The 23,766-nt window shown below is 43.3% G+C and overlaps 1 protein-coding gene across 5 annotated transcripts in view; it reads right to left on the bottom strand.

The window, feature by feature from the left end:
• Positions 1 to 3,476: 3,476 nt before the first annotated feature.
• galcb (galactosylceramidase b) overlaps positions 3,477 to 23,766 on the bottom strand; it is a 70,201-nt gene continuing 49,911 nt past the window's right edge. For 3 of the 5 annotated variants that reach the window (XM_068038723.1, XM_068038725.1, XM_068038722.1), the window contains 5 exons: positions 20,618 to 20,707; positions 14,139 to 14,319; positions 9,323 to 9,486; positions 6,717 to 6,793; positions 3,477 to 4,258 (listed from right to left, as the gene is read on the bottom strand). In XM_068038723.1, coding sequence (XP_067894824.1) covers positions 4,115 to 4,258; positions 6,717 to 6,793; positions 9,323 to 9,486; positions 14,139 to 14,319; positions 20,618 to 20,707 — 656 coding nt within the window. In that variant the 3' untranslated portion in view covers positions 3,477 to 4,114. The remainder of the gene's footprint in view (positions 4,259 to 6,716; positions 6,794 to 9,322; positions 9,487 to 14,138; positions 14,320 to 20,617; positions 20,708 to 23,766) is intronic. The other 2 variants (XM_068038727.1, XM_068038726.1) reach the window with 1 other exon arrangement.

Here is a 23,766-nt window from a genome sequence, read left to right as displayed (position 1 = left end):
TCAGCCCAAGCATGGATATTGTCCAAGTCTTGCTGCATTTCTACACAGACTGCTTCAGTATCTGAGGAGTTGCGAATGGTGCTGAACATTGTGCAATCATCAGTGAACATCCCCACTTCTGACCTTATGATTGAAGGAAGGTCATTGATGAAACAGCTGAAGATGGCTGGGCCTAGGGCACTCCCCTGAGGAACTCCTGCAGTGATGTCCTGGAGCTCAGATGATTGACCTTCAACAACCACAACCATCTTCCTTTGCGCTAGGTATGACTCCAGCCAGCGGAGGGTTTTACCCCCGATTCCCATTGACCTTAGTTTTGCCAGGGCTCCTTAATGCCATACTCGGTCAAATGCTGCCTTGATGACAAGGGCAGTCACTCTCACCTCACCTCTTGAGTTCAACTCCTTTGTCCATGTTTGAACCAAGGCTGTAATGAGGTCAGGAGCTGAGTGGCCCTGGTGGAACTCAAACTGAGCGTCACTGAGCAGGTTATTGCTAAGCAAATGCCGCTTGATGGCACGGTGGATGACACCTTCCATCACTTTACTGATGATTGAGAGTAGGCTGATGGGGCGGTAATTGGCCAGGTTGGACTTGTCCTGCTTTTCGTGTACAGGACATATCTGGGCAATTTTCCACATTGCAGCGTAGATGCCAGTGTTGTAGCTGTACTAGAACAGCTTGGCTAGGGGCACAGCAAGTTCTAGAGCACAGGTCTTCAGTACTATTGCCGGAATATTGTCAGGGCCCATAGCCTTTGCAGTATCCAGTGCCTTCAGTCGTTTCTTGATATCACGCGGAGTGAATCGAATTGGCTGAAGTCTGGCATCTGTGATGCTGGGGACTTCAGGAGGAGGCAGAGATGGATCATACACTCAGCACTTCTGGCTGAAGGTTGTTGCAAATGCTTCAGCCTTATCTTTCGCACTGATGCGCTGGGCTCCCCCATCATTGAGGATGGGGATATTTGTGGAGCCACCTCCTCCAGTTAGTTGTTCAATTGTCCACCACCATTCACAGCTGGATGTGGCAGGAGTGCAGAGCTTAGATCTGATCTGTTGGTTATGGGATCGCTTAGCTCTGTCTGCTGCTTATGCAGTTTGGCACGCAGACAGTCCTCTGTTGTAGCTTCACCAGGTTGACACCTCATTATGAGGTATGCCTGGTGCTGCTCCTGGCATGCCCTCCTGCACTCCTTATTGAACCAGGGCTGGTCTCCTGGCTTGATGGTACTGGTAGAGTGGGGGATATGCCGGGCCATGAGGTTACAGATTGTGGTTGAGTACAATTCTGCTGCTGCAGATGGCCTACAGCACCTCATGGAGGTCCAGTTTTGCACTGCTAGACCTGTTCGAAATCTATCCCATTTAGCACAGTGATAGTGCCACACAACACAGAGGAGTGTATCCTCAATGTGAAAGCAGGACTTTGTCTCCACGACTGTGCGGTGGTCACTCCTACCGATACCGTCATGGACAGATGCATCTGCGGCAGGCAGATTGGTGAGGACAAGGTCTTGTTGGTTCCCTCACCACCTGCCGCATACCCAGTCTGGTAGATATGTCCTTTAGGACTCGGCCAGCTTGGTCAGTAGTGGTGCTACCAAGCCGCCCTTGGTGATGGACATTGAAGTCCCCCACCCAGAGTACATTTTGTGCCCTTGCCACCCTCAGTGCTTCCTCCAAGTGCTGTTCAACATGGAGGAGTACTGACTCATCAGCTGAGGGAGGGCGGTAGGTGGTAATCAGTAGGAGGTTTCCTTGTCCACGTTTGACCTGATGCCATGAAACTTCATGGAGTCCAGAGTCTATGCTGAGGACTCCCACGACAACTCCCTCCCTACTGTATACCACTGTGCCGCCACCTCTGCTGGGTCTGTCCTGCCCGTGGGACAGGACATACCCGGGGATGGTGATGGCAGTGTCTGGGACATTGTTTGTCAGATATGATTCCGTGAGTATGACTATGTCAGGCTGTTGCTTGACTAGTCTGCGTGACAGCTCTCCCAACTTTGGCACAAGCCCCCAGATGTTAGTAAGGAGGACTTTGCAGGGTCGACAGGGCCGGGTTTGCCGTTGTCACTTCCGGTGCCTAGGTCGGTGCCGGGTAGTCCGTCCGGTTTCATTCCTTTTTATTGACTTTGTAGCCATTTCAGAGGGCATGCAAGAGTCAACGACATTGCTGTGGGTCTGGAGTCACATGTAGGCCAGACCAGGTAAGGACAGCAGATTTCCTTCCCTAAAGGACATTAGTGATCCAGATGTGTTTTTACAACAATCCACAATGGTTTCATGGCCATCATTAGACTAGCTTTTTAATTCCAGATTTATTAATTGAATTCAAATTCCACCTTCTGCTGTGGTGGGATTTGAATGCATGTCCCCGGAGCAATACCCTGGGTCTCTGGGTTACTAGTCCAATGACAATACCATTACGCTGCTGCCTCCCCTTCTGACATCTGTAAAAACTCACCTCCAATTTTGTGAAATTGCTACTGTTCAAATGGTCCTCTTGCTTTCTACTCCATCCAATTCTCTCATCAATCTACCTTAAAGCCTGGCTTGGGTATAAAATTAAAACCCGACCCGGGCCCGACCCAACCACAGCCAACCCAAACCTGACCCGAGACCTTTAATTTTCTTTTGCGCCCGACCTGACACGAATATTCTTCATCTGTTTCAGAAGCAGGCTATTCCTGCAGCCCGAGTTGTGGGGAATCATGAGTAAGCCTGATCCTGTGACTTCCTGGAAACAGTGCCCAGCCCGACCCGACCCGAACCCAAATGTTGGACTCAGAATTTCGACTCAACCCGAACCCAACAAGTGTAGTCGGCTCTAGTCGGGTTCGGGTTGGGTAGCCAGGTTTTAATCTACCTGATAACTGGATACATGGTTGGCATCTTCCTCTTCTGCTAAATGGACAGCTGATCCAAAGGCTGCACAGACAAACTGGTTGCAGGGCTGCCCTTTCAGATCGGAGCTAGCAATTTCTATTTATCTGACCCAAGTCATTTTCTTTTGTCACAGCAGGCAGCACTGTGGTGGTGGTTAGTGGGGGGCAGGGGGGCAGTCCAGGGAGGCCACTGTTCTGACAGCAGGCAGCACGTCAACCAAGTACTTAGAATTTGCATGCTACTGGCTTTAATGCACACAGTAGTGCACAGATTCCCTCCCCTAATATGTAACACCTCCCGAATCCCAGGCAACTTATAAGAGTTGAACCCAGAATTACAGTCAGGTTCAGTGGGGGTCAAGTCAACTTGGGAAAAGCATACCACTTAACCTAAGCTGGGTCAGGGGTACAAGGGAAGGAAAATCTGAGCCAAATTGTTTGGCGAAGACAAGTGCAGTACTCAAAGCCCCCATCTCCCATAAAATGCAGAATTATTGGGCTATTGGGATACATTATAAAATAAAAACATTTGCCAGATCTGGGGATTCAAAACCGACAAATACAAAAAAAAACACATTGCAAGAACTGGATCAAGGTATTTTTATTGGTTGTAGGAAAGCCAGTATTAAAAAACAGTGATTGAAAGATCTGTATCTTCATTTTGGAGCATCAATAGGCTATGCTTGAATTAGAAAAACAAAGTTGGAAATCCAGAAAAAGGTGTGATTTAAAATATAGAATTGAAAAGAAATCACAAGGATTAAGATCTTAATGTGAGCAAGTGAATAAGGAATTAATAATTCCACCTTGCAAACTGGATTCCTGTAACAACAGAGTACCATCCTTTCGGTTTGCTGCAGTTCATTCTCAATATACACTTGAGCAGATAGCTGCATTACATATCTAACCACAACCTTTTGGCTGAAATGTATTTTATAAGTTGGATTCCATTAGGTCACAGCAGCATGTGTTTTGCAACACTTACCAGTACAATATTGACAATAAAATGTTAAATTTATAAATTTTAAAAGAAGGTGGAGTTCAACAAAATATTTAGGTGCCCTGTTAGGTTTAATTAAGTTACTGCCCTGAATATTTAATTGTACAATAGCAGAGAAACATACTTGGATGTTATTCATTTAAGGCACTTCAAGATTACGAATTCAGCAAACAGACATCTTAACTAACATTTAAGATTTGTAGGAATGGATTTATTTGTAGTTAACTAGCCTGTATGTGAAAATTATCAAACTGAGCCAGTTCAAAGGTATGTGTTCCAATAGCTGCCCAGCCATTGCGTGGTTGCTGTACACGAACACCTCTCCACAGTGGGTAGCCATTCAATAGTCCGCATGCTAAATTGTCCTGAGAGAGAATGAAATTAAAAGGTAAATTACTGTGTTAAAATATTTATGTTCAGAGTAACCTGATATAGCTGTATGTACCATTCCTGGTTCTTTATAAAGTGCATTACTAATACATTTTAAATCAAAGTTTACAAATTTTAAATAAATTGAGAGCAGAATCCCTTAAACATTTAAACTTGTATTTAATGTTTAAAAAGCAGGATGATCTATTTCCTGCCAGGAAAGCATCAGATTTCTCAACTGTTGGTCCTTCATTTTCATTGAACTATTATGGCAGCATCTGCAAAATGGCTCAGCCATAGTAAATAAACAAATAGCTCCAAAATAAAATCTAAAACTGCTCAACTGCTTTGACCAGATAGGAACAAAGGGGGAAAGGCAGCAGCACCAATTCCTTTATTGTTTGCAGCTTGGTTCGATTCAACAATTGCTTACTCCTGAAGAAATGTTTTTGGAATGGCTACTAGAAGAAAATAAATCACATTAAAAAACACTATTCTTGTTAACCTTCTCTCTTCCCCTCTATACAATTTGTGAATCATAAAAATTGCACAAAATTCAACACACTAAAAAGATATTGTGGGTGATAGCAACCTTGGAAACTGAGCAAAATCTGTGGAGTTTGCAATGCGGGCACTTTGGCCAAACAATTCCCCTAACGATCATTAAACTTGGCTGCTTAGAAGTGTTAAAGGCTTAATGTTCTTCTTTGCAAATGTAACTTTAGAAATTAGATCAGAACACTTTAGTTTATAAGCAGAGAAGCAGTTATAGTGATGTCGTTATTGAGAGAGATAAACTAGAATTTTAAGATGGCTCTACAACAGTAAATCACCTCAGAATGCCAAATATATGGGTCTCATATTACTAAGATTCTGCAATTGCTTCAAGACAATGAATTCTCTAATCCTTTGGAGGAAAACATTAATCAGTATTCTGTTCATTAACCAGTCACTAGAAATTCCCGCAGTTTAATTTTCCTTTGAAAGACAGTTAAGATTTGGAGTTGCGTATATAGAACATAGAACAGTACAGGCCCTTCGGCCCACGATGTTGCGCCGAACCTTTAACCTACTCTACGATCTAAGTAACTACCTACCCTTCATTCTACTATCATCCATGTACCTATCCAAGAGTCGCTTAAATGCCCCTAATGTATCTGCTTCTACTACCACCGCTGGCAGCGCATTCCACGCACCCACCACTCTCTGTGTAAAGAACCTACCTCTGACATCTCCCCGAAACCTTCCTCCAATCACCCTAAAATTATGCCCCCTGGTGATGGCCCTTTCCACCCTGGGAAAAAGTCTCTGGCTATCCACTCTATCTATGCCCCTCATCATCTTGTACCCCTCTATCAAGTCACCTCTCATCCTTCTTCGCTCCAATGAGAAAAGCCCTAGCTCCCTCAATCTTTCTTCGTAGGACATGCCCTCCAGTCCAGGCAGCATCCTGGTAAATCTCCTCTGCACCCTCTCTAAAGCTTCCACATCCTTCCTATAATGAGGCAACCAGAACTGAACACAATATTCCAAGTGTGGTCGAACCAGGGCCTTATAGAGCTGCAGCATAACCTCGCGGCTCTTAAACTCAATCCCCCTGTTAATGAAAGCCAACACACCATACGCCTTCTTAACAACCCTATCAACTTGGGTGGCAACTTTGAGCGATCTATGGACATGGACCCCAAGATCCCTGTGTTCCTCCACACTACCAAGAATCCTGTCTTTAAGCCTGTATTCCGCATTCAAATTCGACCTTCCAAAATGAATCACTTCACACTTTTCCAGGTTGAACTCCATCTGCCACTTCTCAGCCCAGCTCTGCATCCTGTCAATGTCCCGTTGCAACCTACAACAGCCTTCCACACTATCCACAACTCCAGCAACCGTCGTGTCATTGGCAAACTTGCTAACCCAGCCTTCCACTTCCTCATCCAAGTCATTTATAAAAATCACAAAGAGCAGAGGTCCCAGAACAGATCCTTGTGGAACACCACTGGTCACCGAGCTCCATGCTGAATACTTTCCATCTACTACCACCCTCTGACTTCTATGGGACAGCCAATTTTGTATCCAGACGGCCAACTTTCCCTGTATCCCATGCCTCCTTACTTTCTGAATGAGCTTACCATGGGGAACCTTATCAAACGCCTTGCTAAAATCCATATACACCACATTCACTGCTCTTCCTTCATCAATGTGTTTTGTCACATCTTCAAAGAATTCAATAAGGCTTGTGAGGCATGACCTGCCCCTCACAAAGCCATGCTGACCGTCTCTAATCAAACCATGCTTTTCCAAGTAATCATAAATCCTGTCTCTCAGAATCCTCTCCAATAATTTGCCCACTACCGACGTAAGACAGACTGGTCTATAATTCCCAGGGTTATCCCTATTCCCTTTCTTGATGTAGAACTCCATAAAGGAAAAAACAATAAACTATATTATACTTGCCTTAATGCTAAGAGTGAGGGTATGCCATTTTCCTGCACGTGTACCTGACTGACCTGAAGCCAACACAACTTTTCCAGCTGTAAGATAAAAATAATTTATTAACTACTGCAAGAATGCAGCAATTGGTGAATATAGGTAGCAAATTTGTTTCTAGACAGTTAAGAGAGACAGGGTTCATTTTCTGAAAAAGTTTCTGGTTAACATTTCAAAATAAAATGCTCACAGAAATATATTTCAGTTTGCGGTGAAGATCGATAGAATGAAAAGGGACCAATGCCCATTTTTCTCTTCATTAAAAGTCAGTAATACAATGGCATGTTTTACTCCCAAAATTTTGTTTGTGGATTATTAATGGAGGGGTAATAAAGACACTTTTTAGTTAAAATGGAAAATCATTGCTTTAGTTCCATATCCAGTCAGTAGCACTTAAGATGTACTAGTGGACATAGGTTTCTCAGTAGATTAGAAATATCCTTCTGCCTGTCAAGTCAAGGTCTAATCTACGTGGATTGAGAAGGTCTCAAGTTGTCTCAGACATCTTAAGGGTTTTACAGTAAGTTGCGCGAATGAGAGCTCACTTAGTGGGCTGAGTCCCGAGGTAATCCAAATGATAGGCCTCAATAATAGCTGGTGCAGCAAATGGAAAAAGTTTTTTGCTGTAAGTAGGTAGTGTTCCTCTGAGGTTATATGAAAACACATTACTCATGCATTGTAAACAGACTTTTATTCTCTCAAAGCCAGTGCTGTATCAGACCTGAGAATACTTGTTAAGGACAGTTAAATTAAAAAATTATATGTGTATTGAGAGTGGGGAGAAAGAAGGAAGAAAGAACTACTTGATAAACTTATCTCTGGTATAGTATTTATTCTTTAAATGCAGTTTAATTTCCATCTGTGGAAACCACAGGATACTCTCCATTTCAGAATATGATCCCTTATTAAAGCCACACAAGATGTTCCCCTAGCATGTGACGTCTTAGTTTCTGTTCTTTTTTTTTTGAAGAAAACTGGAGTACAGACAGCTCATACAAAGAATCAAAAAAACATCCCCTTCCAACTGAAGTTGACTTTATAGATGGATACTGAAAACATTTTAAAATATAAGCAAAATCATACTGCCTTCTGAAAACTAGCAAGGTTGGCAAAAATGTTTGATCAGTTCTTATATGGAGTCCTAGTTAAAACTAGCATTTGGAGGCTAAATGGGGCCTACATTTAGAAACATTAATGCAATCATAGTCAAATGCACTTGAAACCACAGGAATGATTTTTCTCCTCAAGCCAAGCAATGTTGCTCAATGCCTTATCATTTGCTTTGACTGATGACAATTGATACTGAACCTATAAAAAGTGTTCAGACGAAAATCTACATCGCTGAAGCATAGAACAATCCACATAGACACCAGGGATGAAGAACAAACAGTCTCACTAGGTAATCATGACATCACACCAATTGAGCAAGTTCAATGATCCCTTTAAAAAGTTTCTCATACACAAGGCTCCTGATTAGTAATTTAGTATCACAGCATTTTTGAGAGCCTGTGTTGAGTGTCCTGTGTTCACATAGCCAGGGAACAAGGAAGATGAAAGATCTAAGAAAGGTCTGTCTGATGTATCATTTGAGCTCCTTTTAGAGGGAGAACTGACTCAATATCATCTTAGTTGTTATTGCTGAAGTAGTTGGTCAAGTGCTCAAGGCTGGCAGTTACCATCAAATAATAATGTTAATAATAAAAGAATAAGATAGGATAGATGCTGCAAAATTACTTCATGTTCCACTCTCAATTCTCATTCTAATGCAGATCATTTTTATTTTGATTTTATAGAGGAACTGGACTCTGACATTATTAGCTTGTACAAGTTTGAATAATACCACTGTTCGCCTATCAAGATCACTTTCTAGCAGTTCCAGCATTTACACTGATCCCTGGAACAGGTAGTTGGGAGATAAATACAGATGATGGATCGGTCATCAAAAAAGATCTAGAGCAGGATTAGATGCCCTGAACCCAGCTGCTATTATTAGCTATCAAAAAAGACAACAGGCTTTAGAGTAAGGAGGTTTCAAAGTATGAGAAAATAAAAATGCACCCTGAAGTCAGAAAACAATAGTGACATCTGTCTGAAAATACAGCAAGAGGACTAAAAGTAAGTAGCAGAGGACCATGCAACATTAAAATACCGAAAAACGAATTTACATCCAGAACATTAACATACTATTTTTTCTTCAGATATGCTGCTGGACCTGCTTTGCATTGCTAGTATTTTCTCAGTTGTGTTTGAAAATCTTTGTTGTGAGCTGCAAATGATGGGAGAAAAAGATTGTTGTGAGCTGAAAATGATGGGGGAAAAAAGAGGGCCAAGATGCCTAAATAAAAATGGTCTTAAATGCAAAGGTGAACTGGGGTTAAAAAAACACATCATTTCCCAGTATCTCTTAAAAGGTCAGAGTATTGCTGTTCTCATCCTTTTGGGTTATGGCCTATTCATTTATGGGTGGAGAGTGAATGAACAGGAAAGCGATTTTCTTAGAGGTAAGGAAGCATCTTTTTCTGAATATAAATGAACTCAACTGTAACAGAAGTTATCATGAAAAAAAAACTTACCGAGGTCATTTGTAACTTTGTACTTCCCATCTGCAAAGATCCAGTAGAATAAGCCTTCAGCATGTCGGACAGCTTCACCTCCTTTGTTTACCCTACCAGCAATAAACACTCCTCCAGTGTTGGCTGTCTCAATGAGTACGTCACAAGTTATATTTAGGGTTTTCCTAGAAAAAAGTTATAGTGTGTCAACTAAAATAAACAAGGTCAGTGATTGCCACAACACTGCACTCTGATTTAAAGAAATGCACACCTGTTATGGTTGTATCAAGAGCGCAAACTATTACTGTATGCTACAGATTCTCTCTCAAATACATGCTTCAGTTTAAAAAAAAATTGTTGATATAATTCTGGTATCACTTCAAAAATACACAGCTTTATATAGCTACATACATACCTCTTAGTATACTCAGTGCTTTTAACAAAATAAGTAGAACACAATAGATTTTTTTTTAAGTATCAGGCCAAAAAACAAGTTCTAATGTGCGATTATTTATTAGATTCTTTCTTGCTAATTGCAGGGCATGCAGGGTTAAAGTTGTTTCCTACTTGCTATTTTAGCAGGCTGCAGAGAATACATCATGTGAGCTGAAGACTACTTCTGCGGACAACAGGATTGTTTGATATGCCAATATCTGTTGAGTGCCAAATCATTAGTGTAAATTTGCCCAATGTCCCGATGGAAGACAAGCAAAGGTTGATGGAAGTCATTGAAACAGATCAACGGGTCAATTCAATTACAAGCATTCTGTAGGGCCAGTTACAGTACTAATTTGACAGCAATATTTGTGTATAGTAATGCAGTTTTGAATTCTGTGAATGGCTGACGACCTAAATGCAGTTTTGAGAAATATTTTCATTCTATGTATATTTTGGATGCATTACAGGCGTGAAACAGGGCTGTGTTCTCGCACCCACACTGTTTGGGATTTTCTTCTCCCTGCTGCTGTCACATGCGTTCAAGTCTTCAGAAGAAGGAATTTTCCTCCACACAAGATCAGGTGGCAGGTTGTTCAACCTTGCCCGTCTAAGAGCGAAGACCAAAGAACGGAAAGTCCTCATCAGGGAACTCCTCTTTGCTGACGATGCTGCTTTAACATCTCACACTGAAGAGTGCCTGCAGAGTCTCATCGACAGGTTTGCGGCTGCCTGCAACGAATTTGGCCTAACCATCAGCCTCAAGAAAACGAACATCATGGGACAGGACGTCAGAAATGCTCCATCCATCAATATCGGCGATCACGCTCTGGAAGTGGTTCGAGAGTTCACCTACCTAGACTCAACTATCACCAGTAACCTGTCTCTAGATGCAGAAATCAACAAGCGCATGGGAAAGGCTTCCACTGCTATGTCCAGACTGGCCAAGAGAGTGTGGGAAAATGGTTCACTGACACGGAACACAAAAGTCCGAGTGTATCAAGCCTGTGTCCTCAGTACCTTGCTCTATGGCAGCGAGGCCTGGACAACGTATGTCAGCCAAGAGCGACATCTCAATTCATTCCATCTTCGCTGCCTCCGGAGAATACTTGGCATCAGGTGGCAGGACCGTATCTCCAACACAGAAGTCCTCGAGGCAGCCAACATCCCCAGCTTGTACACACTACTGAGTCAGCGGCACTTGAGATAGCTTGGCCATGTGAGCCGCATGGAAGATGGCAGGATCCCCAAAGACACATTGTACAGCGAGCTCGCCACTGGTATCAGACCCACCGGCCATCCATGTCTCCGCTTTAAAGACGTCTGCAAACGCGACATGAAGTCCTGTGACATTGATCACAAGTCGTGGGAGTCAGTTGCCAGCGATCGCCAGAGCTGGCGGGCAGCCATAAAGGCGGGGCTAAAGTGTGGCGAGTCGAAGAGACTTAGCAGTTGGCAGGAAAAAAGACAGAAGCGCAAGGGGAGAGCCAACTGTATAACAGCCCCGACAAACAAATGTTTCTGCCTGTGTAGAGTCTGTCACTCTAGAATTGGCCTTTATAGCCACTCCAGGCGCTGCTTCACAAACCACTGACCACCTCCAGGCGCTTACCCATTGACTCTCGAGACAAGGAGGCCAAAGATGAAGAAGAAGACAGGCAGAAAGCAGTTAGTCTGAGGCATTTAGGGGCACGAATCTCATCAGAAACATTCCGCTAAACCAGAGGACAGTAATGAGATCATCTGTTAGATCCTTGCATCTTGCTACATTTTACTAGATATTAGGCAAGTAAATGCACATAGGTCATAAGGGGTTTGAGGTTGGCTTACAAGAATGACCATTGGAGAAACTAGTGCAAAAATCCAAAAACATAAATATTCAAATGTTTTTTAAAAAATTCTCAGTATTTAAATCCCAGGGTTCAAATATTCTCTTCCATTACAATTGATCACTGTAGTGTGTAAGCACTTGGGGAGAGAAAAAAAAGCACCAATGGCATCAACTAGTTATTCCTCTCTGTCCCATCTGGCCCCAAAGGGCTACTTGCTGTGCATGCTGCCCAAATATAACACCGTAATATAATGTTGTTCTCTTCTGCCTGTCTGTTACAATAGATATTCAAGGAACACAAATCTTTTTTCCATCAAGTCTCTGACATTTTACTTACTGAACACGTGCAGTGTACTGCAAGTAAGAGCACTATTTATCATTTAACACTACTGCAATTCGATTTTATTACAATCACTTAACTCGGGTCTATCTAACAGATGGTATCCTCAATTCGCATATTATTCATGATAGGTCATCAGTGGTTATTTTAAAATCCATTGAAAAATTACAGTTGCCATTTACTACAAATATTGAAAACTGTTACAGAAGTAAATCAACTTTAGCATTACTAGGAGCTGCTTTATCACTGGAATATAAACTTTAAAATATTTGTACATTCAAATTAAGTTTTAACACTCTAGATTACTTTCTTGCTCACCCTTTCTTCCCATGCTTTTTAAATTACTTTGTTCTATTTAATCTATGCTAATCTCTTTTCTCTTAGGCAACTTTTCCTAAACTTTCTCTGATCAATTAAAAAAATGGTTAATGAATAAAAGTGGACTCTTACACCTTTTGTTTTTTAAAAAAAGCTAATTGACAAAATTGTCAAGGTGGATATCGTGGCAGATGGTTGCCAGATGAGTAAATTCACTAGCCTGCCACTGCATCAGGACAAATCAACTCACCCAAGGCATTGTGAGGCTTAAACACTTTGTAGAGGAATTGCAGTGCAGTGAAAAGTTCAAGTGCAAATGAAATTTTGTGATTTTTCCAATTAAAAAGATTATGGGCTGGATTTTGTATTCCTGCCACCAGGTGGACGTGGAATATGGCAGCCGTCCCCCATAGGACCCGCGCTGCTGTGCCGACACGATTACGCGGTGGCCACCCCCCACCCCTCCCAGTCACGTGGCTGGGGCGGCCTCGGCGACGCCATTCATGATGTCATTTGTTGAAGGAGCAGATGCTGGTGCCATTTTTAAAAGGCTGACAGCCCTTTAAACTGTTGTTACGACCAACCACTCCGGTCAAAGCCCCAATCAAAATATACGATTCCGATTGTGGTGGGACCAACGCACTGTTAATTCAATCCCGTCGCTCCACAGATCGGGTAACATATCATTTAAAACTTTCCAAATTAAAGAAAGAAAGACCCAGCCAAATTGTACCATCTATTAACTCCCAAATGAGGCTAACCAAACCAGGTGTCTTTAAATCAACAAATTAACTCTTTAATTAGAAGAACTAAATTCTTAAACACTATGACAATATAATCAACATTTAAAATATAAAAAAAAGAGTCCTTGCAAATTTACAGTCCAATGTTGCTTGAAGTCCTCACAGAACGTTGCTTTCCTTCTCCAACGAATTTCAACAATTAACGACTTGCAAACACTTTCAACAGAATCAATCTGACTTTAGAGTTTTTGAGGGATAAAAGATTGTCACAGTCTAACTTCCCTTTCTTCAATTTAAATTCCCAGAGATCTGTGTTTTGGCTTGACTTTTTTTAAAAATAATTTTGAGAGATAATAAACAGACTAACATCCTCTTCCTTCAGTTTAAATGGCTGAGAGCTCTTTTTTCCAGCTGTCATCACAGATGTGTCCTCTGTGTCTTCTGTTAGAACAAACTGTCTTCAACTAAAAGCCAGTTCAAAACTGAATTGTAACAAATGTATCTCATGAGACTCACTCCGTGGCTGTATCTATGGTAATGAGAATGCACCCTTTGAATTGCAGTCTCCAAATGGCTGTTTCTAAGGCAATGAAAATGCACCTTCCTATAACTCCTGAGACTTGCTGGTTCTTAAAGCAATATTGATCCCTTGAAAGCCTTAAAGGCAAACTGCATATTCCGGAAAGAAAACTATAGGACCATGACTCAGTACACTGTAACACAGAGTTCACCCCTTCCACCCCCTCCCCCACCGATCAGAGTGCAGAGTTCACCCTTTCCCCATCTCGGTGGTGCCAGCTTTCACTGGACGGGTAAGTGAAGGCGCGCGAGTGCCACTCGTCACGCTCAGGATCGGGAACTGAAGGCAAGATCGCTGTGGTTTATATTTTAATTCATGCAAGTGTGTTATTTAAATATGCTAAGTTGAGTCCCCTTACAGAGCAGCCGCCCCGGAGCTTCCCCACTGCTGGTAAGAGCGGGCCCGGCAACCCTGGCATCGGGTTCCCTGGCGGCCACGGCCCTTCCAATTTTCCGCCCACCCCCCCCCCCACCACCCGCCATGGAACCAGACGTCCTGGTGGGAACAAAATCCAGCCCTACGTATGCAAAGAAAATTCTGTTTACAGTCATAGGTTTGGATATCTTAAATTCTAAAAAACAAAAACTTACCACTTGTAGTCACCAATAATGCTAATTGTTTGGTCAGCATCACTTGCCCAAGTTATAGGTCGCTGTGTTATGACCTGGCGCAGTGTAAACACATGGTCACCAGGGTCTTTGTAGTTTATGAAATATTCAAACACTCCAGTCTGGTCAGCAAAATTAGACGCTTCACTGAATGGTGGAATCGCTGAATCACAGGAAAATTTGAACAAGATGATTATTTTTGAAACTCCATTCATATCAACATTCAGCATTCCAAAATCATACCAACTTCACACCAAAGGAAAAAAAAGGTTTGAAATAAGAAATAAAAACACAAAAACACTGGCCTATGTTCTACAGTATTTAATATAAGTTTAGGACTGTCACCTGTTAAATAAATCAGACCACTAGACACACTTAAACCAATTTTATTTAGCTTTTCACTATCCCCAACTTGTCAACGCTAAGTGGCAAGTCCAATCTTCATGTTTAAAAACAATTTACTGAGCTCAGCCTTCAAGTTCCTTATGCTTTTCTCAGTTGGATTGATAAAACCAGGTATTCATTTTAATAGAATTACAGTGGGATAAACTGTTTGGAGGAGAAGTAAACCTAACGGGATAACATTTTGCTATGGTTTCCATGAGCACAGAATCTTAAACAATAAGATTACTAACTGCAAAAGATGCTTGAAAATACCAGTAGGCATCAAATTTCTAATTGCGATATCTATTCAAATGAACTGTTTCAATCTAGTTATATATGGGAATCTTTTATAAAACTTCTATTTCAATTACAGATAAAGTAATAATTGTTCCAAAATATCACTGGCACAACATAAATACAATCAGTTATTTGCTGTCACAGCTAACAATTTTACCTATCATAACAATTAAGTACTAAAGCTAAAATCTCAATATACCTTCCAAAGCTGGACTTCTGAACACTTAACCCCAATGGAAATTAAATGTTAAGATGCTGAATTCTAGAAGGTGATGGGAAAGTGAAAGGTTTGATTGCGTATTAATCATGAACCGTTTTTTAATAAGATATGTGAATTAGGTAACTGGGGCAAGTGTATTGTATTTAATATTTAGCCATCCAGCAAAATTAATTCAAAGTAGGTGAGCACTCAGATGCCAGTGATCACTGAATTTTGCAAAAACTAAAATTAGTACGGCTGGAGACTACGGGGGGGGGGGGGGGGGGGGTGGTGGGAAATTCAATTTCTTCCATACTCGGGCACAGGGATTGTGATATGCAATTAGCTCGTGCCCGGTCCCATTGAGGCGGGCAGCACGCAAACTTCGTGCTGCCTCCTGATTTCAATGATACCAATGTGCAGCCCAGCACCAAACACACTGCTGGCTAGCTGCATGTTCAACAGAGCATCCAGCAGCACTCGTGACTAATGTGGTTTAGCTAGCCTGCATGTCTTAAAGCGGGGTAGCACTTATTACACTGACTCTGTTGCTGACCATCTGTGTAGGAAATGGATACAAGGAGAAGCGCACCAAATGGAGCAAGAGGGAAGACAGAGGGCTTCCAGATTTTTCGATGTGATGCCGGAGGCATTTGTATAACAGACGCAAAGGAGGAGGCACACAATGCGTGGAATTTTCCCAGGCAAGAGACGGGTTTGGGTATGCGAGGAGTTAAATCATCTAAAAGTGATGCCGGGTTGGGATCCAGACATCATCCTGCCCTCTTCCAGGAGCAGCTGTCAGGTAAGTAATTAAAATATTCAAATTGGGCAAGTAGTATTGTTTTAACCTTCAATTCTGGATTTAAGAGCCAGGGCACCTATTTCCCAACCTGTCATCAACTTGCTAGAGTCACCGAGGCGTGTGGACAATGGGTAGAGCCTCTTCAGTGAAACTGACAAGCTGGGAAGGCTTTGATGAGTGAAAGTGAAGTGCTCCAGCCATGGCCAGGTGGCAGGCTGCTGTCCATAGCACTTCTTCTCGCAGAGTGCTTTCACTGCTTGGTAGGTAATCGCCAACTTCTTGGAAGGCACTTCACCTGTCTAACACTTCACTCACCTTCAGCTGCACTTCCCTGCTGCCAGCCTTCACCACTGCATGTGAGCAGCTTCTGCAGCTCTCCCCTGCACTTTTGATGAGGGACAAGAAAGGAGCAACAGTCACCACTAAAAGCACCAGCACCTTCCTCCTGAGCTACATGCCCTTCGAGAGGGCAGAAGGGATGGACACGGAGATTAAGCTAGAAGGATGTGACATTCCTAACAGGGTATACAGGCAGAGGAACAGCTCTCTCGACATGTGTAAGCACAAGTGCCTGCCTGCATCACCTGAGCCCTCTGGAGAAGAGGATACTCCGCATCATTGGGATGGCTGCAACAGAGAGTGCTGCATTCAGTGTCACCAAGAACATTCAGGATGACTGTATGTTCCTGACTTATGCCCCTTCTCAAAATACACCTCACCCTCATCCTTTTCTGACATGGTGCAATCTTCAGATGATATGACCATTGACCTCTTTCCATCCCATACGCGTCCCAGTTCCTTCAACCCAACCCTCTGTGTCTGTACTTATGTTTACAGATACCCAAGAACTGCCGACTGACCAAATAACGCAGCCTCATGTGGAAGAGAAAGAGATGCATGAGACCTCTGAGGAAGGAGTACTGTCACCTGACTTACAGTTGCAGCTACCATCTCAGATACTGGCACATCATGTACTTTAGAGGGTTGTATCGAATCAGGGTCTGCACTGGTGAGTCACCGGATACCAATAGGCTGCAGCCAGGCCTGGGGGAAAGGAGGGCTAGATCAGAGATGAGTTCTGCTTCAGGAGACTCAGCTGAGGACTTGGATGGGTGCCTTACATGAGCATGCACACAGAGATGCTTGGTGCATTAGCAGGCATGCCTGGAGCCTGTTGTTACTGTGAAGGAGCATGGAACAGTCAGACTCCAACTTGTCACAGGGCTTCACAGAGCTTGGATCTCATCCTTTCAAGCATGCAAGTGGTGGCCAATTGCATGAGCTCGTGCAAATTCAGCCATGATGCAGTCTATTATGGCTGCTGTCTCAGCTTCCATGCAGCACAGGCAGAAGCCACCCACTTAAGGGCCCTCGCCCGCCTCCACGGTATTTTACCTGTGGCAAGCGGGTGTGCCGGGGACGTGAAAGGCCGCCCAGCTACAGCTGCCGGCCTTTCTGCACCCCAGGGGGGGTGCCCGATTGAGGGCCTCCCCCACCTCCCACCTCAACCAGGACGCCTCCTCCTCCCAAACGACCAGCCTAGCCTCACCAGGGCACGACCGATTCCCCTGGTGAGGCTGCCCGAACTTACCTTTGGTTCCATTGCGTCCTCCTTGGTCGGCTGGGCTGCAGTCTCAGCAGTGGCCACAGTCTCAGCAGCGGCACTGGGAGCAAAGAACTGCCAGCCCGCTGATTGGCCGGCAGCTCATTGAGGCAGGACCTCCTCCCTTAAGTGGGTGGAAGTGCCGCCTCGGGCCAATTAAAGCCTGGGGATCCGTGAAATACGGGACGGATCCCCAGGCGGGGCAGCAGCGGCACCGACATTTACATTGGAGTCCGGCTCCCGTCCGCCCAACATAAAATTCCGGCCCACATCTCAAATATCGTGTGCAGTTTTGGTCTCCTTATTTAAAGGATGTGAATGAATTGGAGGCAGTTTAGAGGTGGTTTACTAGATTGATAACTGGAATGAGTAGGCTGTCTTATGAGGAAAGGTTGGACAGACTGGCTTGTTTTCACTGGAGTTTAGAAGAGTGAGGGGAGACTTCACTCTCCTGAAAGATCCTGAAAGGTCTTGACAAGGTGGATGTGGAAAGGATGTTTCCTCTTGTGGGGGAATCCAGAACTAGGGGGCACTGTTTTAAAATTTGGGGTCACCATTTTTTGACAGAGATGAGGAGAAATTCTCTCTCAGGGTTCTGCATCTAGCCTGTCTAGTCCTGTCACAATTTATAGATTTTGATGAGAGCCCCTCTCATTCTTCTAAACTCTAGTGAATATAGGCCTAGTCGACCCAATCTCTCCTCATACGTCAATCCTGCCATCCCAGGAATCAGCCTAGTAAATCTTTTTTGCACGCTCTCCAAGGCAAGAACATCCTTCCTAAGATAAGGAGACCAAAACTGCACACAATACTCCAGATGTGGTCTCACCAAAGCCCTGTATAACCGCAGTAAGACATCCTTGTTCCTGTACACAAATCGTCTTGCAATGAAGGCCAACATACCATTTGCCTTCCTAATTGCTTGCTGCACCTGAATGCTTGCTTTCAGCAACTGGTGTACAAGGACACCCAGGTCTCCTTATACCTGATGAAGGGTCACTGACCTGAAATGTTAACTCTGCTTCTCTCTCCACCGATGTTGCCAGACCTGCTGAGTATTTCCAGCATTTCTTGTTTCTGTTTCAGATTTCCAGCATCTGCAGTACTTTGCTTTTATCTCATTGCACCTTCCCCTTTCCCAACCTATCACCATTCAGATAATAACCTGCCTTTCTGTTTTTACAATCAAAGTGGATAAACCTCACATTTATCCATGTTATACTGCATCTGCCATGCATTTGCCCACTCACCCAACTTGTCCAAATCACATTGGAGCCTTTTTGCACCCTCCTCACAGCACACATTCACCCCCAGCTTTGTGTCATCTGCAAACTTAGAAATGTTATATTTAGTACCTTCACCCAAGTCATTTATATTGTGAATAGCTGGGGCCCAAGCACTGATCCCTGCGGTACCCCACTAGTCACTGCCTACCACCCGGAAAAAGACCCATTTATTCCCACTCTCTGTTTCCTGTCTGTCAACCAATTCTCAATCCATGCCAGTATATTACCCCCAATCTCATGTGCTTTAATTTTGCACACTAACCTCTTTTGTGGGACCTTATCAAAAGTCTTCTGAAAATCCAGATACACCATATCCACTGGTTCTCCCTTATCCATTCTACTAGTCATTAGGATGGTGCGTCCTCTCCTTAGAATTTTTCTTTATAGTAGGAATATACTTATGCTGAGTATTCTGAAATATCCCTTTGAACATCTGCCACTGCTTCTCTACTGATCTATCTGCTAGCCTAGTAATCCAGTTCACTTCAGCTAGCTCAGCTTTCATGCCCACATAGTTGCCCTTATTTAAGTTTAAAATACTAGTCCTGGAAGTGTGAAATTCAATCACATTGTGGCTGCTGCTACCGAGAGATGCTTTTACTCTAAGGTCATTAATTAATCCTGCCACATTACACAATACCAAGTCTCATATAACCTGCTCTCCAGTTGGTTCCAGAACACGCTGCTCTAAGAAACACTCTCAAAAGCATTTTATGAATTCCTCATCCAAGCTAGTATTGCCAATCTGATTTTTCCAGTTTATATGTAGATTAAAATCACCCATGATTACTGCCGTCCCTTTATCGCAAGCTCCCAATATTTCTTCTTGTATACTTCGTCCTACATTATGGTTACTGTTAGGGGGCCTATAGACCACTCCAGCTAGTGATTTCTTTCCCCTACTGTTCCTCATCTCCACCCAAACAGATTCTACACCCTGATCTCCTGAACCAAGGACATCTCTAACTATTGCACCAATGCCATCCTTGATCAACAGTGCTACCCCTCCACCTTTACCTAACTTCATATTCTTCTTGAATGTCATATAACCCTCAATATTCAGGACCCAATCCTTGTCATTCTGCAGCCACATCTCCATAATGGCTATCATTCATATTTATTTACTCCAATGTGTGCTATCAGTTCATCTGCTTTGTTATGAATGCTACGTGCATTCAGATACAGAGCCTTTAGTTTTGTCTATTCGTTATCTTTGTAACATCTCGTCTTGACTGGTGTGTTATTAGGTCTTTTCTCCCTGTCCCTTCCTGCCATTCTCTGACCTTCATTTCCCATATTACTATTTTGCTCTCCTGCCTTGACTCCATCCCTTGGTTTGCTACATCTACCCAGGCTTGATCCCTCACCACCACCCCTCCTGTTTAGTTTAAAGCCCTCTCTACTTCCCTAGTTATACAGTTTTCTGGAACACTGGTCCCAGCACGGTTCAGGTGCAGACCATCCCAACGGTACAGCCCCCATTTCCCCCAGTACTGGTGCCAGTGCCCCACGAACTGAAACCCACTTCGCCCACACCATTCTTTGAGCCGTGTATTCATTTCACTAAACCTCTGCCAATTGGCACGTGGCTCAGGTAATAATCCAGAGATTATTACCCTTGAGGTTCTGCTCTTCAATTTGGTACCTAACTCCTCATACTGTCGAAGTAGAACCTCTTTCCTAGTCCTACCAATGCCACTGGTACCTACATGGACCATGACAACTGGATCCTCCCCCTCCAAGTTCCTGTCCAGCCCTGAGCAGATATCCCAAATCCTGGCACTGGGTAAGCAACACAGCCTTCTGGGCTCACGCTCTCGGCTGCACAGAACAGTGTCGATCCCCCTCACTATACTATCCCCAATCATTACATTCCTTTTTGCTTACCCCACTCGAATGGCTTCCTGTACCATAGCGTCATGGTCAGTCTGCTGATCCACCCAATAAAGGAGCATCTGTAATTATGGGTGACTTTAGCTGCATATAGATTGGGAAATCAAATTAGTCACAATACCGTAGAGGAGGAATTCATGGAGTGTATACGGGATGGTTTTCTGGACCAATACGTTGAGGAACCAACTAGAGAACAGGCCATCCTAGACTGGGTATTGTGTAATGAGAGAGGAATAATTGACAATGTTGTTGTGCGAGACCCCTTGGGGAAGAGCGACCATAATATGATAGAATTCTTCATCAAGATGGAGAGTGACGTAATTGATTCTGAGACGAGGGTCCTGAATCTTAATAAAGGAAACTACAAAGGTATGAGGCGCGAGTTGGCTATGATGGATTGGGAAATGTTACTTAAAGGGATGACGGTAGATAGGCAATGGCAAACATTCAAAGAACGCATGGATGAATTGCAAAAATAGTTTATTCCTGTCTGGCGCAAAAGCAAAACAGAAAAGGTAGTCAAACCATGGCTTACAAGGGAAATTAGAGATAGCATTAGATCCAAGGAAGAGGCATACAAATTTGCCAGAAAAAACAACAGACCTGAGGATTGGGAGTAGTTTAGAACTCAGCAAAGGAGGACCAAGGGATTGATTAAGAAGGGGAAAATAGAGTACGAGAGTAAGCTTGCGGGGAACCTAAAAACTGACTGTAAAAGTTTCTATAGGTATGTGAAGAGTAAAAGATTGGTGAAGACAAATGTAGGTCCCTTACAGTCAGGAACAGGGGAATTTATTATGGGGAACAAAGAAATGGCTGGCTGACTTACTAAATGCATACTTTGGTTCTGTCTTCACAAAGGAGGACACAAATATCATATCAGAAATGTTGGGGAACACAGAGTTTAGTGAGAGGGAAGAACTGAAGAAAATTAGTATTAGTAGAGAAATGGTGTTGGGGAAATTGATGGGATTGGAGGCCAATAAATCCCCAGGGCCTGATAATCTACATCCCAGAGTACTTGAGAAATAGTGGTCATCTTCCAAGATTCTATAGACTCTGGAACAGTTCCTTTAGATTGGAGGGTAGGTAATGTAACCCCACTGTTTAAAGAGAGAAGTAGAGAGAAAACAAGGAATTATAGACCAGTCAGTCTGACATCAGTAGTGGGGAAAATTCTAGAGTCCATTATCAAAGATTTTATAGCAAAGCACTTGGAGAACAGTGGTAGAGTCAGCATGGATTTGCGAAAGGGAAATCACGCTTGACAAATCTACTAGAATTCTTCGAGGATGTAACTAGTAGAGTTGATGGGGGGAGCCAGAGGATGTGGTTTATTTGGACTTACAGAAGGCTTTCGACAAAGTCCGATATAAGAGATTAGCATGTAAAATTAAAGCGCATGGGATTGGGGGTAGTGTATTGCGATGGATAGAAAATTGGTTGGCAGACAGGAAACAAAGAGTAGGAATAAATGGGTCTTTTTCCGAATGGCAGGCAGTGACCAGTGGGGTACCGCAGGGATCGGTGCTAGGACCCCAGCTATTCCCAATATATATTAATGATTTAGATGAGGGAACTAAAAGTAACACCTCCAAATTTGCAGATGACACAAAACTGGGTGGGAGGGTGAGTTGTGAGGAAGATACAGAGAGGCTTCAGGGTGATTTGGGCAAGTTGAGTGAGTGGGCAAATGCATGGCAGATGCAGTATAATGTGGATAAATGTGAGGTTATCCACTTTGGTAGCAAAAACAGGAAGGCAGATTATTATCTGAATGGCGATAAACTGCTCTGAGACATCCTTGACCCTAGCACCAGGGAGGCAACATACCATCCTGGAGTCTTGTTTGCGGCCACAGAAATACCTATCTATTCCCCTTACAATTGGATCCCCTATAACTATTGCATTTTTACTCCTCCCCTGTGCAGGAGAGCCAACCGCAGTGCAACGAATTGGGTTGTTGCTGCTTTCCCCTGATGGCCATTCCTCCCAACAGTATCCAAAGCAGTATATCTGTTTTGCAGGGGAAGAGCCACAGGAGATTCCTGCACTGCCTGCCTAGTCCTCTTGCTCTGCTTGGTGGTCACCCATTCCCTTCCTGCCTGTAGAGTCTGAGCCTGCGGTGTGACCACCTCTCTGTATGTGCCATCCACGATACTCTCCGCCTCGCGAATGCTCCACAGTGTCCCCAACCGCCGCTCCAGCTCTGAAACCCGGGCTTCCAGGAGCTGCAGTTGGAGACACTTCCTACACACATACTAGTCCCGCACACTGGAATTGTTCCCGGCTTCCCACATAGAGCATGAGGAGCATTCCACGGCTTGGAGCTCTCCTGCCATGACTTAACTCTTTAAATTAAACCTTTTGGAAGATGCTTAATATAAAATAATATCAATTTCTCTAAGGCCCTTCTTCCCTGATCCTTGTTACTACATAACTCCCTAAAAAACACTACTTACTATATATGAAAACAAACTGCAGACCTTTCTTACCTTAGTTACTAAGCCAGCTATTTAGAGCTATTTCCTAACAGCAGTTACTCACCAAAATTAAATATGGAGACCAAAACTGCACACAGTTCTTCAGGTGTGATCTCACAAGACTTGCTTATTCTTGTACTCCAATCCCCTTGTAATAAAGACCAACATACTGCTTGCCATCCTAATTGCTTGCTGGATCTACATGCTGACTTTCTGTGTTCTTGTATAAGTACATCCAAATCTCTCTGAAAATTTAGAAGTTTCACACCTTTTAAAAAATATTCTGCTTTTCTGTTCTTCGTACCAAAGTGAATAACCTCTCACTTCCCCACATTATAATCCATCTGCCACCTTGTTGCCCATTCACTTAACCTGTCTATATCTCTTTGCAGTACCTTTTTGTGTCCTCCTCACAGCTTACATTTCCACCTAACTTTGTATCGTCAGCAAAATTAGATACATAACTTAGACAGCGACCAAGAGTAATTAATATGGATTGTAATCGCTGAGGCCCGAGCACTGATCCTCGCAGCACTCCACTGGTTACAGCCTGCCAACTACCCTACTCTCTGCTTCCTGTCCGTTAACAAATCCTCAATTCATACTAATATATAACTCCATGTGTCCTTATCTTGTACATTAGCCTTTTGTGTAGCACCT

Source organism: Heterodontus francisci, chromosome 9 (assembly GCF_036365525.1).
Source record: "Heterodontus francisci isolate sHetFra1 chromosome 9, sHetFra1.hap1, whole genome shotgun sequence".
NCBI lineage: Eukaryota > Metazoa > Chordata > Chondrichthyes > Heterodontiformes > Heterodontidae > Heterodontus > Heterodontus francisci.
This window is presented reverse-complemented; position numbering and strand designations above follow the sequence as displayed.